The sequence below is a fragment of the Xyrauchen texanus genome, chromosome 41 (genome assembly GCF_025860055.1).
Source record: "Xyrauchen texanus isolate HMW12.3.18 chromosome 41, RBS_HiC_50CHRs, whole genome shotgun sequence".
NCBI classification, from domain to species: Eukaryota; Metazoa; Chordata; class Actinopteri; order Cypriniformes; family Catostomidae; genus Xyrauchen; species Xyrauchen texanus.
In genome coordinates, this window is record NC_068316.1 from 9,059,265 (window position 1) to 9,082,321 (window position 23,057).

The window sequence follows — 23,057 nt, forward strand, 5'->3', positions numbered from 1 at the left end:
TTCCACTCCACAGACACAGATGCATGCCAGGGCAATCTTTCCCCCACTAAGAAATGTACTCAAAGCCCAGAACAACAGACTTTTCTTCATTAAATTATAGACAAACTGTCTATAAATTCACATGTGTATCCCCAGGACATTCGATCATTACTGTCTTTTAAAGTAGAGTCGAGTTTTTGTACTGTATACTGTTTTATGCATGACTTATGACAGGACTACCAGCTAATGTAAAATTATATAGTATCATGTTTCCTACCAAATTAATCCTTGTGTGACATCCTGCACAATGGTATATATATAATTCTGACAGCAGGCATCAAATGCTTGCTATATTAATCAGAGCATAAAGGGGCTTGAACTAACCCCAATCATGCAAATGAGTCAGCTTCCAAACAAAGGAACATTTCCCGCCTGGAAATTGCACCTTACTCATTGGTCAAGCCAGACTCGAGAGGAGGAACATCCAGCAGAAGACATGTCCCGCCTCTTAATCTCTCTCTTTCCCCTGGCTCTTTCCCCTGACCCTCTGCTGCTGTTCGTGTGTGACTGGGACCATCCGGTCCGAGGCCGGCAGGCCTCAACACCTCAAGCCATGTGCAACTACCTCGACCATAGAGTCAGTGAACACCCCAGTTCATTCTAATTTCTTCATTCAACATGGAAGAAATTGATTGCAACTTGAAAACCATCAACTCGAGGAACCATCAAGCCTGCATCCTGCACAACCTCCTGAGGTGATCTGATTCACTTTTGGGTCCTTTTAGGGGGGTCTGAGACCACTTGGGTTGTACACATATACACATTATACTGCTCTGAGAGTGCTTGGAGTGCTCAAACGAACTAGGTGTGAAAATGGCATAAGACATATCTGGCTTGTTTTTTAGGTTTAGGGTAGGGAGTACAGCTGAACGATTAACCAAAATAAAATAGAAATCACGATATGACCCAGTGCGATTCTCAATCTGTGATGGCTGAGATTTAATTAAATAAATAGATAGTTTCACCTATGTGCATGGCTGTTTTGTCTCTTTAGTGCTTTCTTAAATACATATAAATGGGATCATTGTATTACACATGTGGTCTTAGAGTGGTTCTGTGCTCCATACACACAAACTCTATCTATCTGGTACCCTGAGTGACAGATGTGCTCTGAGTTCAGTTAGGTGTGCTAAAGTGCACTGAGCACATTATTTTAAGTTCCCAAGACTTACATTAATTGCACATTTGCATAATTTCCCATACCTCTATGTTTGGCTGCTACAATTTACTATATACATAAAAAAATAACCCAATGAGAGCTGGTTTACATTGACAACAAGGCAGATGAGAGTATTTCACTGCATTAAAAGGCTGTTGTCAACTCAACTTTAAACAACATAAACGTCCCTTCAGTTTTCTAAATAAAAGCTTCCACCAAAATAAAGGCTTGAGGGTTTACCAGAACTGCATAGTAAGTTAAGAAATTATTAAATAAATTCATTAATATTAAATCATAATAATAATAATACATTATTATAGTGATAATGATCATTATTATTATACAATAATACATTTCTATAACAATTTCTTAACTTAATATTATTCTAAAAAAAAATATTTCACTGTTTTATTTATTTATTTTTTTAATTATTTTTTTAAGAGGACTCAAGTGTGAACACCCTTAATTAAGGCAATAAAGCATGGCAAAATATGGTTTAATATTGGTTAAAAGGAATCACACATGTTTTTTGTTTTATGTTTATCATATCGCAATTGCACATTTTTTCAAAATAATCGCAATTAGATGTTTTTGTCTAAATCGTTCAGTCTTAGTAGGGAGGTAAGTTATGTTGATTTAAAACTAGATAGAGCATTAACCTTAAAAACCTCATATGTTTGGGAGATAATTTATCTCGCTTTTGGGGTCACAAAGTGGACATTTCACCTCTGAACTGCCATGACACGTGTAACAAATCATGCATTTTCATTTTGCAAATATTATGCCACAGTCACAAAATTTTCATGAAATCAGGCTGCAATTGTAGCATTCAATGCAGGTAAGCATAATAGTTTTATTGTGCCCTGCAGATAAAGTATGCTAATGACATGATTGGAGGGTAATTTAGAACGATCAGTGGCATTTATTGGCCAACATCAATACTGACACCGAAGTCACAAAACATTAATCGACAAAAAACATTGTCTGCGGTACAAGCTTCAGTCAGCCAGGCTGAGGGGGCATTATTACAGTATGTGTTGTAGGCTTCTGAGGGTCAAGCTTTCGCCATAGAGATGGTCATCCCCCATGGCAGAATAAACGCTTTTCACAAATGGATCTGTCCAGCGCCCTGCAATTAAGATTGCATGGTAAAGCATTTCGAGAGGGATAGGCCTCTCAGGTGCTTGGCTCTCTCCAGCCTGAAGCAGGATCTCTGTCTGCCTCTGTTACAGGTCTATTCAGAGGAAACAGCCCAGCAGTCTCAGCAAGTGAGAGGAGAAGAGAAGGAAAGAGAGAAGCCCATGGCCAGCCTGAGTAGAAATCAATTACCAAAGATTGAGCTTTTGCATAAAGCACTCTAATGGCAATAGCCAGAAATAAAAGAATGATTACAGACATCATAAAAACTGTTATTGGCATTGTCTCTGTAATGCCTACTGCCAATTCATGGCTAACAGCTCAGAAATTGATCTGCCTCGATGCACTGGATGAAAACCGAGCCAGTTTCAAGGCTGGACAGGCAATTTCTGGGGCTAAACAATGTGGAGGCCAGATGACATAATGATAAGAGAAGTATTTTTACAATAAATATTTGATGTAAACATGGCCTAAGAGTGTACTCAACTGTAAAATCGAGTTTGTCGCAACTGCAAACTGTATTTCTCTCATGACCACCGCAGCCAGATTTTACAACCACAGGCCAATTACGAAGCCTGGAATGAAGGCAGGCATGAATACGGTGAAGGCTCGAATGCTGTTGGTCAGTCTGCAGTACTGCAATAATAATGGGACTGATGGGCTGGGGTGAAATTATGTGTAGATGTTTGCACTCAGGGCCCTTGGGAAACCAGAATGCAGAGCCGTATTGTGACAGTGACCCTCTAAAATGGATAACAGCCCTTGCTCTAACCTTGGGAATCTATCAAAGGGAGTCAGCATTTTCAAAAGTGCCTCCCAGATATGGCTCTGAATAATGTATCCTATGAATAAAACACATTAGCGACAAAACACACTGAATAATTCACTTTTTACTCCCCGCACGCCAGATATTAGGTCCTCTGTCACTCAACAGACTCTTATTGGCCTGCCACCCTCCCCTTGTTATTTTTACCCCTTAAATACTATAAGCAGGCCTGCTCTCTCTCTCTCTCTCTCTCTCTCTCTCTCTCTCTCTCTCTCTCTCTGAACCTGTACTAAAAGAGGAAGCATGGATGAGTCTTTAACAACACACATCTCTAAATCCAGTGACATGGATAACCATAAACTAATCTGTGAGTTTCAAAGGAACAGTACATAAATGCCGTTTTTTTTTTTTAATTATTATTATTAAACACTTAGAATTGCTCTTAAAGATGCACAGCTCTCCTCTTCAAAGAAAGCCTAATTTTTGAGTGCTCCTTTCATCAATATCTTTCTCTATGGCTCCTCCTATCTCCCCCTTTCCCTCTATCTCTTACACTTTATTCACTTCTATTTTCACCGCTAATGACAGACAGCATTTTGTTCATCTAATGAAGGCTTCCACCAAAGCTGAAATAAGATAATTAATAACCATATAAATTGAAACCATCAGTGACCCAGCACAGGAAGTAGACACAATTTAGGTTAAATTTGACGTTAACAGAGATTTCAGCTTTAATATTCCTTATTAATTTTTCTAATGGCATAAATGCTGAAGACAGGTCAGAAGTGATGTGTGGAAAATAACTGAATTAAATTGACTTTGTCAGGTGCTTGTGAGCATCTCTGTCCTTCTTGGTTTTTGATTGAACACAGATCCATCCCACAAACTCAAAACTATTAAACCTCAGTAAAAATGTGCATGTGGGATTATAAATATATTTGCACATCAAATGTAAATCCACACTGAGCTAGTGTTTGTACAAAAAGGAAGCATATGTACACAAGCAGGTGATACAACTCCATTGTGAGAAGCTGGAGAAATTAAATTAGAGGACAAACAACTAGTTAATTTGATGAAATGGCCCCTGAAAGGCCAAAATGCAGTCTGACACAGCTTTCTGAACCTGAGCACAGTTGAGCCAAAGCCATATGTCACAGGACAGAATGTAGAATCAGCCCTAATTCTGCATTTTGCCTTTGCAGGGAAGTATAGATGAAATAATTGATATTATTGATTCACTCACCAGGGTGCAGTAGGTCTCAGGTGGGTCTCCACAGGTGATATTAGGTGGGTCAAGGGTCACTTTTAGATACTTGGTCATGTCAGCAGCTTCGGGCTGGCAGGCCATGTAATACCAGGTCAGGCCCTCGTCTGTGTATCCCTGTGATTTGCACAAGTCGTAGTGTCCCCAAGTTGTGGGATAGTGTTGCGTGGTCTGACACACAGTCAGCCATGATGCCTGCAGTGTCAACAGCAACGGGAAACGCATGGCTTCCTCCTTTATGTGGGCCGCCCCTCTAATAGACTATTCACTATGATGTAAAGGATCTGTCTGCTCTCTTCCTCTCAAAGATGCTAGAGATAGCACACAACAGGGAGCGATAGAGATAGAGGGAGAAGGAGTGCAAGATCTGGGCTATTTTACAAAATAATCCAACTTTTACTGAGTGTGGGCCAAAAGAGGTACATCAGCATGCCAGCTTCCTGTTGGTGAGTTTAAAGATGGCAGGGCTGAGAGTGAGACTTGATGCTTCTATCTCAGCCCTCTGGTCTTTATTGTGTCCGTTGGGAAGGGGCAGGGCTGCTGGCAGAGTTGATGGTGCCGGCAGAGATAAGGAAAGCAGTGGCAGAGAAGACAAAGTGAACGGTCAGACTGAAGAGAGAGCAAGGCTTCTAACACACTGAAGAATCGCCTCTCTGGCTGGATGTTGACTGACAGCCGTCTCAGCTTTGCCTTCTGTCAGTCATCCTCTGTTGCAGCTTGGCATTTGCACTCTGCAAAGAAAAATGAGAGAGGTGATGGTGAATATCAGCTAGGGGGTAGATTTTGACAGCACAGGGAAATTAGCAGACGCTATGTGATAAGTCCAACTCCTCTGAGGTGGTGCCAGTCAGGTGTCTGGTTTGTGTCACAGAGAAAGATCAGATATCTAAAAGGCCATAAAAGAAAATGTGATCTTAAATGATTTTATGCATTCATCTCCTAACATTATCCATACTCCCCTGCGGCTCCATTTTCTTCCGCCACACCTTCCTCTAAAAACACTCTTTTGATACTGAATATTCTGACGGCTATGTATGACACTAAATTAAATTACAGGAGATATAGAGTTCAGGTTAGAATTCAGAGCATGAGTGCAAAGCTGATGATTGAAAAGGAAGCAAACTCACGAGGTTACTCTCACAAAAGTTACTATAGAAACAAATGTTATCTGCTGCTCAGCAGCAAGCTAAAGTAACTCTGGAGCCCTTAAAAGAGGCTAGTGTACTGGTTGTGTAAGGAGATTAAACATAATGTCATATACCTCTTTTGCACAATATAATGCTTATCCCCTGTTATCATGAACAAGAGGCTCACCATCTAAATATTTCACAGCATGCATTGTGCATAGATATCACAAACACCTCATGAATTCATACAGTTTTGACAGACATTACTAATTTCACTTATAGTCAAGGAAGCAGAAATTAACTGCCAGGAAAATACTTTTTACAACAGCAAGTAAGTGATACTTTTCTCTGACTTCAGACTGATAGAATATTTCACTTTTAGTTGACCTGGTCTGGAGATAAAATTATTGATGGATCCCTAAAGTGACAAGCACACTTGAGGAAAATTCATCCCCTCAAGGTCTTCATTTGAGTTATTTTCATTTTTGTAATCCTATTGTAATGACTACATATATAAATTCTCTATTCATTGACAATTGTCCTGCAATTCATTATCTCAGGGATTTGTAGGTGTATTGACAGATAAATCTGAAAATACAAAGCTTCAACAAGTAAAGAAATTTGTAGAAAACTTTCATTTGTTCAAATCGTCATATTTACAGTAATTATAGAGTTTGTTGACATTACATCGTCATGGCAATAAAGTTGTAAAATTGGCTATAACTTTACACAGAAATGGTTACTGAGCAATTTTATCACACTCATGTTGACACACATATAGTTTACATCTTGTGACTATACTTTTGAAACAGTGAGTATTTTAACGTCTACAAATAGGCCTCATTCACTTCCATTGTAAGTACCACACTGTAATCCTGATTTAGCTTTTTTTTTTATTAAGAATAGGGATGAATTGAAATAAATCTTTGTGGCAATAAATATTATCCCACAAATGCTGTTGATTGAGCTTAACCTGTATTAAACACAGAATATTCCTTTAAGCCAAACCCGATTGGCAGACCTAGATGTCTATGGGCTGAAATATGTGCCACCAGAAACTGAATTTGAACCATTTATATTTGAATTTGAATGGCTAAACTTGAATAATTGCATTGAAAAACTGAATTTGAATCACATAATTTGAATTTATTCAAAAACTGAATCTGAATTGTATCATTTGAAATTGAATTTATTCGTTTGGAACTGAAGTCCAATAAAATTTGATCCTCACTGAAAATTAAACTCTCTATATATCTTCACATTCACTTCTCACAATTCAGATTCAGTTCTCAAATTCAATTTCAAGTTACTGAGACAGACATCCGGGTAGTTGGAGGATGAAGGAAGAGCAATCGAGCGCAGATCGATAGATAGCGTTCATTGGCGCACAGGACTCCTCTTGGGCCAATCAGCACCAATGTTTTGGAGCACAGTACGTTACCCGCCATGAAACTATGGAATTACGATTGTGTCAATAATAATGAATGTAACTTTATAAAACTGAACGTGACTTTATAAAACTGAACGTAACTTTTTCAGAAACTATCAAAAATATTCCATTACAAAAGAAGAAAAACACAATTAAAATGAAAAAAATGAACTCAGTTGCACGAATTTAACAGGCTCTTCAAATATGCTTCATTTTTTGTTAATGTTTTTCAAAGATTCGTTTTCGCAAATCGTGGATTCTGAATACATTGCCACAGATTTCGCTTACGCTTCGCAGTTTTTCGTTTGCTGTTTTGAGACAAACCTCTCGTGGGGGTGGGCTTAACAGTGATCTACTCTGATTGGATAGTGAGCTTTTGATGGACAGGTGCTCTCTGACCCGGATGGACAGACGTCACTCAGTGGCGCGCATATTGGAAAGCTCTTGCGGTGATTTGTAGTTATGCAATACGTTGCGCTTTGTTGTATTACTTAATAACAATATGTTAATAATATTTGACCTATAATGATATAATTTAATATTATATGAGACCTTCGATCGTCTAATAATTGTCTTCGATCAGTCTGTAAAGATGAGCTCTCAGGAGAGACACGGAGAGGCATCATCTTCCTCCTCCTCTTGTCCTTCAAGGCAGCTTGAAGTAAGTTCGTGTTACTGAAGTAACCAATAACATTGATAAAAGTTTTATTCATGTAACGTTACAGTGTGCAACAGTTCTGGCTTTATTTTGCAAATTTATTGTTGTATTGTAAATGCATGCTAAATAAAATGTTGCTGTTTTGTCATTGTCATGACTGCAAAACTGAAACCTGGCCATATCTTGGTCCACTGTGTGACTCTGCCCCGACTGCTGAACGGACTGCTGCTGACCCTGCCTTGTGCTGGTATTCCCGAGTGACTGGTTAAGAATTTCAAGGTTGTTATGTACAGCAGCAGATGCAGCATCTGCACCAAGATTTCTGCCTTGCTGTAGAATAAAGACCAGTTTGATATCTGCTCTGTCTACATTGACACGTCCTTGAATATAATAACTGTGCAAAAGAGCAAACAATCAAACTACATAACATCATGACATGACATCAGTGCATTGCAAACTTGTGAATGACAATAAAATAATTATTAAAAAATATATAAAAATATGATATTTTATATGTGTTTATCAAAACATTGTGAATAAATATAATAAAATATATGCAATATTCCACCACTGTGTTGAAATTTAGAGTGTTTTCTGTAAAATTAGACAATTTCTATCCATTTACTCCAATGTATGTGGGCAGGATGCTCTTTTAAATTCAGATATGCCTAATTCTCTAAAAAATTCAAAATATCCTGCAGAGCTGAAGTGGTTAAACAATAAATGTGCAAAATAAAGCCAGAACTGTTGCACACTGTAACGTTAAATGAATAAAACTTTTATCGATGTTATTGGTTACTTCAGTAACACGAACTTACTTCAAGCTGCCTTGAAGGACAAGAGGAGGAGTGGAGCATTTGTTTAATAAGCAAGGTCTTTTATTCCGATATTCAGAATTTCTTTCTGAATACCAAATACCAGTAACCCCAAAAGAATTTGCTACAGTAATGGGTGCTATTCCCTCTGGTTTATGTATGCTTTTTAAAAACCGTAATTACTTCACACCAGTATCTACTGCATCCTTTCCTAAACCTTGTGATACTTCTGTTGGTCAAATCTGTTTTTCAGAGTCGAAAGCTAAAAACTATAAGATCTTTATTTCTTTAGGATTTGATTTCTGTTCCACCTGTTATTTCCTTTTGGAATAATTTGTTTGGTAACCTTAATTGGAAAAAAATGTGGTCTTTACATCAGAAATTCATTCTCACAAATAAAGTGAAAGAAATTTCCTTTAAGTTGATACACAGGTTCTATCCTGTTAAGAAATTTATACAAAGATTTAAATCTGACATTGAGCTAACATGCTCTTTTTGTGTGAATTCTGATGAAACAGTGGTTCATTTATTTTGGTCGTGTCATTACACTCAGAAGCTCTGGAATGATATTGATGTTTTTATCAAGTGTAAGATTTTGCCAGGCTTCTCAATACATATGAGAAACATTATATTTGGGTATTTTGATTCAGACCCCACAAACGAAAATGTCTGTTTTGTTATTAATTTAATTATTTTCCTAAGCAAATTCTATATTCACAAATGCACATTTTTAAACTGTAAACCTATCTTCTCTGTCTTCTTAAAAGAAATAGAAAATTATCTAAATTTGATTTCAGTATCTATTAATAAGAAAGCCATAAGGACTGTTAGAATCTGCACTGCATTTGATCTCTTCATGTGAACATTTTTGTGTGATGTAATGGCCCTACCTCTTCTTTTATTGTTATATACATTATTATTATTATTATCTTTTTTTTTTTAATTATTATTATTTTTTTCTATTTATTTTTGTCTTCTTTATTGTTTTGGTTGATATTATGTGATGTACGTATGCTTTCTCTTTTGTATGTTCCTGTTCTTTGCATTAAAAAAAATAATACAAAAAAAAAATTACAAAAAATAAAAAACAAGAGGAGGAAGATGATGCCTCTCCGTGTCTCTCCTGAGAGCTCATCTTTACAGACTGATCGAAGACGATTATTAGATGATCGAAGGTCTCATATAATATTAAATTATATAATTATAGGTCAAATATTATTTACATATTGTTAGTAAGTAATACAACAAAGCACGACGTATTGCATAACTACAAATCACCGCAAGAGCTTTCCAATATGCGCGCCACTGAGTGACGTCTGTACATCCGGGTCAGAGAGCACCTGTCCATCAAAAGCTCACTATCCAATCAGAGTAGATCACTGTTAAGCCCACCCCCACGAGAGGTTTGTCTCAAAACAGCAAACGAAAAACTGCGAAGCGTAAGCGAAATCTGTGGCAATGTATTCAGAATCCACGATTTGCGAAAACGAATCTTTGAAAAACATTAACAAAAAATGAAGCATATTTGAAGAGCCTGTTAAATTCGTGCAACTGAGTTCATTTTTTTTTTCATTTTAATTGTGTTTTTCTTCTTTTGTAATGGAATATTTTTGATAGTTTCTGAAAAAGTTACGTTCAGTTTTATAAAGTCACGTTCAGTTTTATAAAGTTACATTCATTATTATTGACACAATCGTAATTCCATAGTTTCATGGCGGGTAACGTACTGTGCTCCAAAACATTGGTGCTGATTGGCCCAAGAGGAGTCCTGTGCGCCAATGAACGCTATCTATCGATCTGCGCTCGATTGCTCTTCCTTCATCCTCCAACTACCCGGATGTCTGTCTCAGTAACTTGAAATTGAATTTGAGAACTGAATCTGAATTGTGAGAAGTGAATGTGAAGCTATATAGAGAGTTTAATTTTCAGTGAGGATCAAATTTTATTGGACTTCAGTTCCAAACGAATAAATTCAACTTCAAATGATACAATTCAGATTCAGATTTTGAATAAATTCAATTTTAATTAAACTATGTGAAAATTATGTCAAATTATGTGATTCAAATTCAGTTTTTCAATGCAATTATTCAAGTTTAGCCATTCAAATTCAAATATAAATGGTTCAAATTCAGTGGCACATATTTCAGCCCATAGATGTCATACCAATTTCAATTTGTATGTAATTTCAATGTAAAAATGTTATTGCCGTTCTGTCAGCTTATTCAGTGTGAGCTTGTATGTAAATGTTTTATAATGAGCTGATTTTTGAGTTATCAGTGTTTTGCTGTACATGTAAAAGCAGTCAGTGTTATGCTATCAGAAGATTTAGCTTTCCAGACAATCAATATACCTGTCACACAATGTGTGATCATTTCTCTACTATGAAATGTTTGTTCTTTTTACTCGCTTCATAACCCTTTGGCTGTCCACCAAGAGAAATCAATACAGAGCAGTTAGATTCGTCCATGTGCGTTTGGCAAAAGCACGTTTTCCGCACAGCACAGCTACAAAATGAGGAGAGCAAAGGTTGCCAGTTTTTCCTGATAGAGGCTGGCAGGGAGATAATTGACGACGACTTACCAAATGTTCTGAAAGTGGGGGTGTGGAGCATTTTAGTGCTTGTTAATCAGTCTTTCTAGTCAATACAACCGCTGACCCCACACTCATCCAGTCACAAGCACCACAGTGATCAATTAACCTTGTGTGGCCTAAAAGGAGCAGGGTGGTGAGTCAGATCACAGCAGTGTCTCTCAGTGACTGGCCTCCTTTTACCTGGACTTGTAAAACTCACACAATATTTTGTGGATATGGAATAATTTGCACAATTGCTGTGAAATAACCAATAAGGTAATTGAATGGGGTCGTGTATAAATAGAGCATAATTTCCATTAAAAAAAGAGCTTCTGAATGTGGTGAGTTGACCAAAACTGCCAATTTAAAAGAATAATAAAAGAGTTTTTTGTGCAAATATTACAAAAAGCGTTCTTTGTAATTGAATCTGTCCAAATATTGTGGGATAACAGAGATGTATTTAAACATTGAAAGTGCAGATTAGCTGGAATTAAACCCTGAATTCTACCTTTAAAAAAGCAATAAGGAATGCCAAAAAATAAATGGAAAAACATAATTTATCATGCAGCCTTTTTTTTTGCACTGCTTGGCTTACAAATTTAACATATAGCTTAATCAAAATGAATACAGGAAGAATTAGAAAAGGTCCGTTTTTTATGAATCATAAAGTGTGACCATTACCTATTAAAACTCATCACATCCATCACAATGACCATTATCCAGTGCTATGGATGGAGGGCCTGATTAGATCCTCCAGATGTAATAAGGACTGAGTGAGGAGACAGTGAGGGAGAAAAGAAGACATAAGGCGAGAGTAGTAAGACAGGAAGAGTGAGCGTGGGGTTATGGTGGGTGTGCCCTTTTTACCGGCTGTAATGTCAAGGGTGGAGGGAATCAGAAATGGTAAAAATTGGGTAACTTTTATCATGCAGACTTCAGCTCCTGACAGACACACAGTAAACTACAGGGCTTCACCAGGCAGGTCCAGTAAAAGAGCAACTGAGGATGGCATGAAAAACAGATAGCGAATAGAAAAGTAACAGACAGGGGAAAGAAGGAGGAAAAGAGGACAGTGTAATGAGCCATTAAAGATACAGTGAGGATATGTGTCTAGGGCACATTAAAGATCACACAAGCTTGCTTGTTATCACTTTCCATGATCCATATACGAGTCCTCTAATTATTCTGCTGCCTCCGGTGAGTGGGGGGTGGCTGGCACAGCGTGCAGGATACATTTAACAGAGCTGGGCAAGAGTCTGATTACCTTATCTAGCATATGTTATATTTAAAGGAATATTGCAGGTTCAATACCAGTTAACATCAGGGGTGTAGATCCCCCACAATAATCAAAACAAGCATGTACAACCCCTTCAATATTTATACCATGATCAATGGAAACATATACATTCTTCATACTATAACCCCCCTCCCAAAAAAAAAAGTTCAAACCAAATTTGTGCATTGGTTCACATGATTTCAGTGTGATAAAATCACGAACTAAACTTTTAAATGTAAAGTTAATCTCACTGAGCAGTTTATTAGGTGCACCTGTACACCTGTGTCAGCAGTGCAATGCATAAAATCATGTCACGAGTTTCAGTTAATGTTAACATCAACCATCAGAATGGGGAAAAAAATCTGATCTCAGTGATTTCGACCATGGCATGATAGTTGTTGCCAGGCTGGCTGGTTTGAGTATTTTTGTAACTGCTGATCTCCTGGGATTTTCACACAAAACTAGAGTCTCTAGAGTTTACTGCCAAAAACAAAAAAAAACATCCAGTGAGCTGCAGTTCTGCGGATGGAAACACCTTGTTGATGAGAGAGTTCAACAAAGATTGGTTAGACTGGTTCAAGCTGACAGAAACTGTGTTGCTCGGAACTGCACACAAGACTTTCACCTACTGTTGCACTTGTGTATATGGTCCTGTGACAATAAAGTGATTTGATTTGATTTTTAACATATCATTACAAAAACTGTTAGACAAATCGACAAAAATGGCTGCCAGCAGCCAATAAATTTCAGCAGCTAATAACTTCAATTGCAAATGCTTGATTGTAACAAAATATGGTGCAATTACAGGTCACCAAAATTAAGCTGTATACCAAATTTTGTGAAAATCGTCCACAAGGTGGCGCTATAATTATTTAATTTACATTTTTGTTAATAACTTCTTATCTTTAAGGGCTAGAATCAAAATCAATCTTATTTCCACTGATTCCTTGAGTTAAGACAAACAAAACGTATATGTTCGATTTTATTTCTGCCCCGAAAAATATTACGGCAATTAGAATTTTCTGAAAACCCATTCGGGCCGTTTGCCCGAATGGCTCGAACATTTATACGTTTCATATAGAGACTGTCCAGACAACATTTTTTTTGTATATATGTCAAATCGTTTAGAAGATATAAGCCAATGATTCATTTGGTTTGAACTGTTACTACTATGCCTTTATTTGTGTGCACAAGCATGACAAAATTAAAAAAATACACAAACCAGGATAGTCAGAGGACATGTGCTAAATTTGATCAATTTCCTCTTGTCAACAGCAAATAAAAATATTACTTCTTTTAATTGTACTTTTTTTTTTCCACTAGATGGAGCAGCAAGTTAAGAAATTCCATTAAATCCTCTGAATTGAAACTCTTGCAATTTAATATATGTGCAGTAACAAATAGCAACAACAATCCAACAAATGAATAGCCCAATGAAATCTGTTTAAGTTTTCCTCAAGTTTTTCCTGATTTAATTGTCCTGCAATCCAAAATCTAATTATGCATGGTAAATCATGGATGTTTTGCCGATTTTTTCCACTAGATGGAGGGCCAAGTCTAAAAATCCTTAAAAATCCTCTTTGACTTAGCTTTTTGCTCTTGTAATGTGCTGTTGTCTAGCAATCCAAAATCTATTCTTTTATCTTTTAATTCTTCTTCATCTTCTATTGTCATTATGTTGTCACTCTAATAAAATACATGCTCCTGTTCACAGCTTCCACAGGATCTATTGTGTCATATTACATTATTTTGGCCATGTCCAGGCCATTCATGCTTGGACCCTAATGATTGCTGCTAGCACTATATTTTATTATTTAAACGGAAAAATATTTAACTGTTTCCAAATGACCTTGAGGGGACCAGGGAGTGCTTGGATTTTATTGTCCCTCGTTTGCTGTGAAGCACACCCATCCTTTCCTTAAGTGTCCACTTCGATCTCGTCCCCTGGGCCACTGAAGCATGTCTGCGTATCTAAAGCTCTGGCATAAAACTAGACTTGCTAGAGCAGATACTGTATATGTCTACTTTTTTCTCTTTTTTTGCTCATCATCTCCTGTCTATTCCTAGTCTCATTGCCACATTTTAATCTCTGTCATTCATGTCTCAGTCTGTGATAGAGAGAGAGGTGCAAAGCTCGATGAGATATGTGCTCTTGCAGCATCTCAAGATTTCTGCGACTGCCTGCACGGGATCAGTGATTCTAACATAAACAGCCTGCCAATATGACAGGTCTCATAAATAAACATTCAGTGCAGCAGGGAGTGAGCACGTTTTCCCTAAACATGACAGCCAAACACATAAACCCACAGAGTCTGATGATCTCTGCTCTAATCCAGACTTATCCATGGCAGAACCATCCACTTCAAGTTGTTGCCTCTTCTAATAGTGTGTGAGATTTTCTTTTGTCGATATGTTGGGCAATAGCGTGCCTGCTTATAATTAAGCCTGTCAGTAGACCGCAAAATCAAAGCCCAGGTTTGTCTACACTCCATGAGTGCAACTCAACCCGGCAGACCCATGATGCAATCTGATTGTTGTCAGCAGACAGGTCCCTGGCCTCAGAAAGAAAGAATCTCCCTAAGCGCAGATTCAAAGACAAGTCTGACTTCTCCCTCCATTGCTCTATATTCTCTCTCTACCTCACTCTCTCTTTCACTTCCTTTCTCTCTCCTCTGCATGTTCTATCACTTTCTGTTCATGTGTGAAAGCACAGGCTGCTTGACAGGGTAACTCTTGACCAGTGATGGGTGTAATGCATTACTAAGTAATGAATGACTGTATTTAAATTATTTTTTATTTAAAAAGTAAGGTAAGGCATTACTCTTATTTTTTTTGTAATTTAATTATAGTTACATCTCATGTAATTGCATTATATAAAACAATAGTGAATTTAAAATCGAAATTTAGCGTCTAATGTTAAAATATATATTTTCTAATTTAAAGCTGCCCCCTTAAATTCTTTAGCCATTTCATTAATAATTTAATTGATTTTATATGATTTATTTGAAAGAATTAAAAGAACAGTTTAATGTCTATCCTTGTATTTTTCATCTGGTCCAAGTTGATAAGGGTTTTAGAAAGTAGTAATAAGTAATGCAATTAGTTTTCAGATAGAGTAATTAGTACATTAATCAAATTAAACTGTAGAAGATGTTATTAGTAGTTAGTAATTAATAACTTTTTTAGAGAAACTTACCCAACACTACTCTTGACTCTAGCAATGCCATTTGTGTTATGCAGCTTAGTTTCAGGGGTTCTTTTGTCAATCTCCACACACAAAAGCCCCTATAAAAACAGTGTTGTCAAAGACCTTCTCTCCCTCCACTCAAAGCACACACTTTGCTGCGACATCGGAACATGTTATGCATTATTAAATATACTTTTCCTAAAAGACTGCTGTCGCATTCAGTTTTCATCGCAATATGTCAGACTGCTCAAAATATACCACAGGAGAACGAAGCTTGAAATCATTATCTTGGGATCTTGAGAAATATTTTGCACTGAACTACAGCCCACAGCTCAACCGCATGTTATTTTTCTTTTACTAGACTGAAATGAATGCTGAGGCTTAATTTGAGACATTATGTCTATGATAAAATCCTGATTATGATTGATACCTCACAATTTCCCCACTGACAATATGAACAGTTCTCCACTGACCAAAAGTACATTTCGAGACATAACATGATTCAAATGAAGATTCTACCTATTGAATGTCTTTAGATGTTCTTTTTAAGTTAAATTAATGCATTATAAACATAGTTTTTTTTTTTTTATTAAAACAAATTAGCTTGCACATCCTGCAAAGATGTTTCTACAAAATAATTTACTGTATGTTTCATTACAGAATCTAATTACCTGGTATCAGAATCAGTTAATATCTATATGTGGTTTAAAAAATGTATTTGGTTATTCTGGTTTATTTGGTTTACGCTGGCAGCCAAAAGTTTTGAATAATTTACAGATTTTGCTATTTCGAAAGGGAATTGGTACTTTAATTCACCAAAGTGACATTAAACTGATCACAAAGTACAGTCAGGACATTACTGATGTTACAAAAAACGTAGCACCATCACTATTTGATATATATATATATATATATATATATATATATATATATATATATATATATGGCCAGCAGCCATCACTCCAACACCTTATCCTTGAGTAATCATGCTAAATAGCTAATTTGGTACTAGAAAATCAATTTCCATAATATCAAACACTGCTGAAAGTTATTTGGGTTGTTAAATGATGCATTGTCTTTGTGTTTGTTTTTTAGTTGCCACAGTATGCAATAGACTGGCATGTCTTAAGGTCAATATTAGGTCAAAAATGGCAAAAAAAGAAACTTGTCAGTCAATCATTGTTTTGAGGAACAAAGGCCATACAATGAAGATTTCATACAAAGGTGTATACTAAAGTCTTCAAAGACAAAGGACAACTGGCTCTAACAATAACAGAAAGAGATGTGGAAGACAAGATGTACAACTAAACAAGAGTATAAGTACATCATAGTCTCTAGTTTGAGAAATAGACGCCTGACATGTCCTCAGCTGACAGCTACATTGAATTCTACCCGCTCAACAATAGTTTCATGTACAACAGTAAAGAGAAGACTCAGGGGTGCAGGCCTTATGGGAAGAATTGCAAAGAAAATGGCACTTTTGAAACACAAAAACAAAAAGAAAATGTTAGAGTGGGCAATGAAAAAACATTGGACAACAGATAATTGGAAAAGACTGTTATGGATCTTAACCCCATTGAGCTTTTGTGAGATCATCTAGACTATAAGGTGCGTGAGAAGTGCCCGACAAGACAGCCACATCTTTGGCAAGTGCTACAGGAAGTGTGGGGTGAAATATCACTTGAGTATCTGGACAAACTGACAGCTAGAATGCCAAGGATCTGCAAAACTTTCATTGCTACATGTGGAGGATATTTGATGAGAACCCTTTGAAGTATTTAAAAAAATATTTTTTTTATTGTAATAGTAATTTTTCACGTATTAATGTCCTGACTATACATTGTGATCATTTGAATGCACCTTTGGTGAATAAAAGTACCAATTTCTTTCCATAAGAGTACATTATACATTATATTATTTTAAGATTGTACATTATTATAATATTGTACATTATTCCAAACTTTTGGCCGCCAGTGTAAATCTGAATGGAAACTTAAATAAGCCTAAACATTTTAATTGCGCAAACAGAGTCAAGATTATAATTATTAATTAGTAATTAATCAACAAATTATATAATTTTAAAATCAGCTGTGTTTACAGTAACAGATGGAATTAAAAAAAAATAGACATCGGATTCCAGCAGAATTTGGTAGCCACAACTAAAACAACAATTGGTTAATTCAGTCTTAGAGAGTGTATTCAACCATTCAGAGTTTTTCCTATTCGATAAAGTGGCCTACTTTGACAGATTAAAACAAATTAGTAGAGGGGGTAAAATCTTACAGTGGCAGAGACCTGCCACTGCCACTGGCAGCTCTTACTTGACCTGGCACTGCCAACGGCAGCTCTCACTCGGCTATCACTCATTCTGCCACTGCTGCAGCCAGATTTCACTGGCTCTGTCACTGTTTTAGGTGTCTTCCTCTTCTATCCATTAATGTTACCTGCTCTTCCCTCTCCATCCATCAGCGTCACAGACAGCTCCAACTCTTACCTTCACCGTTACTTGCGCCTCTCTTGCGATCCACCACCATATACACATATGTGTATGTACTGTTTCCATACACTAGGATATTTTAAACATTAATATGCATATTCTGTTGCCTCTACAATCCTGCCTTTTTCTTTTGCACAAGAAAACTGTATCCAACCTCACAATGTACAGCTTACATCGCTTCAATATATGCAGATGTGCAACTTACACAACAGTAAATAGTAAATAGTAAAATATATGTAGTTTACATTTAGCATAGATCTTGCTCACTGTGAATTGAAAATCGTCTGTATGTATTGTCTGTACTGTTTTTCTGTGGAGTGTTCTCTTGTTATTTGTACTAATACATCCTTCTACTGGTCATGTATGTCATATGTTAGGCCTAATTGTGTTTCAAAAGACACTGTGCTTCGTTTCATCCCCTGCCACACAGGAGAGAAAAGATCATAAATGCACTTCAGGGGAGACAGTACAGCCTAACTTTTTTACAGTATAATAAAACTCTATCATCCAGCGAAAATGATATGCGTCCACGATGTCTGTGTCTGTTAATTTTTTATTAAAAAGATAGACTATTTCAGAATTACAATATATATATATATATATATATATATATATATATATATATATATATATATATATATATTAATCTTTATTTACTGTTGTTCTGTCCTATTTTATTATTATTACCATTTTATCATGGCCATTATTTATTATATTTAATTTTCTTGTCTGTAATTATTTTGTGCATTAACACTTTGGTAATATTGTATGCAAACACAATGATGCCAACAAAGTATTTTTATCGAAATTGAATTGAACTAAGAGAGAGTGTGTGTCTGTGAGCGTGTATTTATCACTTTGTGGGGACCAAATGTCCCCATAAGGATAGTAAAACCCGAAATTTTTGACCTTGTGGGGACATTTTGTCAGTCCCCATGAGGAAAACAGCTTATAAATCATACTAAATTATGTTTTTTGAAAATGTAAAAATGCAGAACGTTTTCTGTGAGGGTTAGGTTTAGGGGTAGGGTTAGGTTTAGGGGATAGAATATAAAGTTTGTACAGTATAAAAAAACATTATGTCTATGGAAAGTCCCCATAAAACATGGAAACACAACATGTGTGTGTGTGCGTGTGTGTGTGTGTGTGTGTGTGTGTGTGTGTGTGTGTGTGTGTGTGTGTGTGAGAGAGGGAGAGAGAGTGAGAGAGAGACTGTTCACACACACACACACACACACACAAAAAACACACACAAATAAGCAGCATTGACATTAGTTCAATATTTCAATCAAATATGACATCAAATAAGATAGGGTCTTGTGTAAAAAAAAAAAAAAAAAGCTCCACATTCCATAAATATGTGTTATACAAACCGAATTTTAAAATATTAATGTATTCAATGTTGTTAACTGCTTTTAGCAAAATAGCCCTAACTTTACAGGAGGAAAAAATATAACTATTGTCATGTAATGTATGCTACTGTTCATGTTTTAAATTAGTGTAACTTTACAATCAAGTGTCAATCAAGGCAATCACTGCAAACAAAAGTGCTACCTACAATACTAAATAGGACTCAGACTCTGCACTCAAAAATATATATTCTAAACATTATATTATAAAATCTAAATTAAAATGTATATCAAAATGAATTCATAATCTTAAAAACATTAATGAACAAAATAAGGTATATATTTAAATATACTAAATTTGTTTTCCCTAATTTGGGTCATTGTCCCTCAGAATGTTTGTTCTGTCAGAGATTATTTAGCAGAGATGGGCCACTTCTTTTTAAATGAATGGGAGGAATTGGAATGCTCAACCAAGCTCTGAGCACTCAACAGACAAACCTACAAACCCCTCCTCTATCAGTGACTTAATACTGAAGTCCAATTCTTCATCTTGCCAACTTGATCCTGCTCCCACATCCCTCCTCAAACTGTCATTCTGTCATCTCTGCACCTGTCTCATATTTCATAAACAGTTCTCTAGCTTCAGCTTCTCTCCCTTTACCACTTAAAACTGCAACAGTATCTCAGTACTTAAAACCCCTAACTTGGACCCTACTGTTCTTTCTAATTTTCACCCTATCTCTAACTTACCATTAATTTCCAAAATACTGGAAAGAGTTGTTGCCTCCCAATTACAATCTTTCCTTGTTCAAAATGATATATTTGACCCCTTTCAGTCTGGCTTTTGCCCACTTCAGTGTACTGAAACTGCCCTTGTCAATGACCTACTACTCACTGGTGACTCTTGATTATCTCTCCATTCTTCTATTACATGATCTTAGTTCTGCTTTTGATACTGTTTGCCATGAATTACTTCTCTCCTGCCTCTCTGATGTTGGTGTCACTTGTGCTGCTCTCTCCTGGCTTTCTTCAGACATCACGGAAAGACAGTTTTACATTTCAATGCAAAATTATCAGTCACCTACTGTTTCCCTGAAATTAGGTGTCACTCAGGGATTGGTTCTATTCAATATATATATATATATATATATATATATATATATATATATATATATATATATATATATTGACTTTGGGTCAACTCATTCACTGCCACAGTTTCAGTTACCACTGTGACATTAACATATGTACAGGTTGTTGATCTGCTCCCTCTCTCCAGACCGGCCCACTATCAACACGGGTTAATGAAATAAAAAAAATGGCTTAACTCCAACTTCCTAAAATTGAACATGAATAAAACTGAGATCATTATAATTGGAACACCAACACTTATGAAGTCAAGTCAGTCCATTTTAATTGTATAGCGCCTTTCACAACACACATCATTTCAAAGCAGCTTTACAGAAGATCAGGCATTAACAGAAGATAAAACTGTAATGTCTATAATGTCGATAAATCATCATTGTGTAATTAGATAAAATACGATTGTTATTGTTAAAATTAAGTAATTAAATAATAATTGTATTAATAACCCCAGTGAGCAAGCTGAAGGCGACTGTGGCAAGGAACACAAAACTCCAGAAGATGTTGATTAATGGAGAAAAATAACCTTGGGAGAAACCAGACTCACTGTGGGGGCCAGTTCCCCTCTGGCTAACATCATGAATATAATGTAAACAATTCCTTGTGACTTTGGTTGTGATATTGATGGCACTTTCATTAAACCATCCAACACTGTAAAAACTGTAGTTATCATCTTTGATCCCTCCCTCACTTTTGAAGCTCATATTAAATCTATATCTAAAATTGCCTTCTTTCACCTTTGAAGCATTGCTCGCCTTCCTCCCTTTATCAGTCTCAAAGATGCAGAAACACTGGTTCATGCATTTATATAATCTCGTCTTGACTATAGCAATGCCCTCTTCATTGGTTTACCTGCTAACTCCATTGCTAGGTTGCAATATATTCAAAATTCTAAATATAAACCAATCCTGCTTACTTTTAAATCATTTTATGGTCTGGCACCTCACTAACTTGGTGGTTTGCTTCTCCCATACAACCCGATCTGCTCGCTTTCTGTCCCTAGATCTCGCCTCTCTTATATGGGTTGCAGATCATTCAGTTTAATAGCACACAATATATGGAATATACTCCGCCTGACTATTGGCAGCATCTCTTCTATCTCTGAGTTTAAATCTCAAATTAAAACGTTGTTTTCTCAGTGTTATTTATCTTAATGTGTTATGTATTCACTCTCAATGACTGTACTATCTAAACTGTGTTTTTGTGACTGTTCTTTGTTTGTGTATTATTGTGTTATTATTGTAGTGTTCTTGAGCTCTGGAAAGGCAATACATAAATTAAATGTATTATCATTATAACAGTCAACGGATGTAAAAAGAAAGTCCTGCCTGACAGTTAAACCAGCCAATCTCCTTTTAGATACAGAAATTACCTGTCAGTCAACTCTAGAATGCGCATGCGCATTAGTTATACAAAGGGTAGGGAGGGTTACTTTTGAATACATGCTGTAAAATGTAATTCGTAACATATTCCATTAGATTACTCAAGGTCAGTAACATATTCTAAATACTTTGGATTACTTCTTCAGTGCTGGTAGATTGTTTTGACTATAAAACTCTGCCAGTACAGTAAGACAAAACACACATGTTAAAAATACATTCCATGAAAAACCTAAATATCTTATGCAAGTGTTGTTTCTAAAACAAGCTAAATCAAAGTGATGTTGTTTTAAGGATTTTCAGATATTTTTACAGGAATACAATACAAAGATTATTAAGAAGAACATGATTTTTGTCCTAATATCAAAGGCCTTACTAGAAAAATAGAAATTATGATCAACGTGAATTTTCCTGATTAAAAATATATAATCGTGCCTGATAACGTGTATGTAAAATGGCTAGAAATAGCATTTTAGCTTAGCGTAAAGCTAACAATTTACACAAGGATTATTTATATTTCTTCTGCTCCAAACTTACTTCAAACTTACTTCTCTGTCTGCTCGTATGAATGTAACACATCATAAGAAAATGTTTCACCACTATTCAAATGCACTTCAGATAGCATCATATATATGTATAAATGTTTTCCATCTGAAAGGACTAAATATTTTATGAAACAAATGACAATAAAATGCAAAGTAGTGTCTTCAGAAATCAAAATACTATTTTAATGTAACTGTATTCTAATTACCAATTATTTAAATTGTAACTGTAGTGGAATACTGTTACTTGTATTTTGTATTTTAAATACGTAATCCTGTTACATGTTTTTCGTTACTCCTGTTATGTGTTACAATCTTAATCAGTATATATGTGTGTGACAAATTTTAAACAATGTATGCCTGCTAACAAATGATGAATGATGTGTGTAACTAACTTGAAAAATATGTTAAAACCAGAAACGCTAAAAGGATAAGTGAATGTGAAGATGTGATAAACTGCAGCTGCATTTCTGACACAGGAAATCTTTTAAAGGCAGGGGAACCTGGAAACAGTTTCTACATTGGAAATTCTTTAGGCAGGGGGAGCCTAGAAACAGTTTACACGTTGTAAACTCTTTAAGCAAGGATCTGATAAGAGAGAACCAATAGGAGGCAAAACTAGTAATCCGCGGCAAAAACGAACCAACGGAATGATTGAAACTTATCTCTTAGAATATTGGAGATGCCCCGGCGGCAAAAATAAGCCAATCAAAAGAGTA

General features: G+C 36.1%; 1 protein-coding gene across 3 annotated transcripts in view; it reads right to left on the reverse strand.

Moving 5' to 3' along the window:
• ntng1a (netrin g1a) overlaps positions 1-23,057 on the reverse strand; it is a 174,967-nt gene that overhangs the window by 142,938 nt on the left and 8,972 nt on the right. For all 3 annotated transcript variants that reach the window (XM_052114047.1, XM_052114048.1, XM_052114046.1), the window contains exon 2: positions 4,345-5,096. In XM_052114047.1, coding sequence (XP_051970007.1) covers positions 4,345-4,590 — 246 coding nt within the window. In that variant the 5' untranslated portion in view covers positions 4,591-5,096. The remainder of the gene's footprint in view (positions 1-4,344; positions 5,097-23,057) is intronic.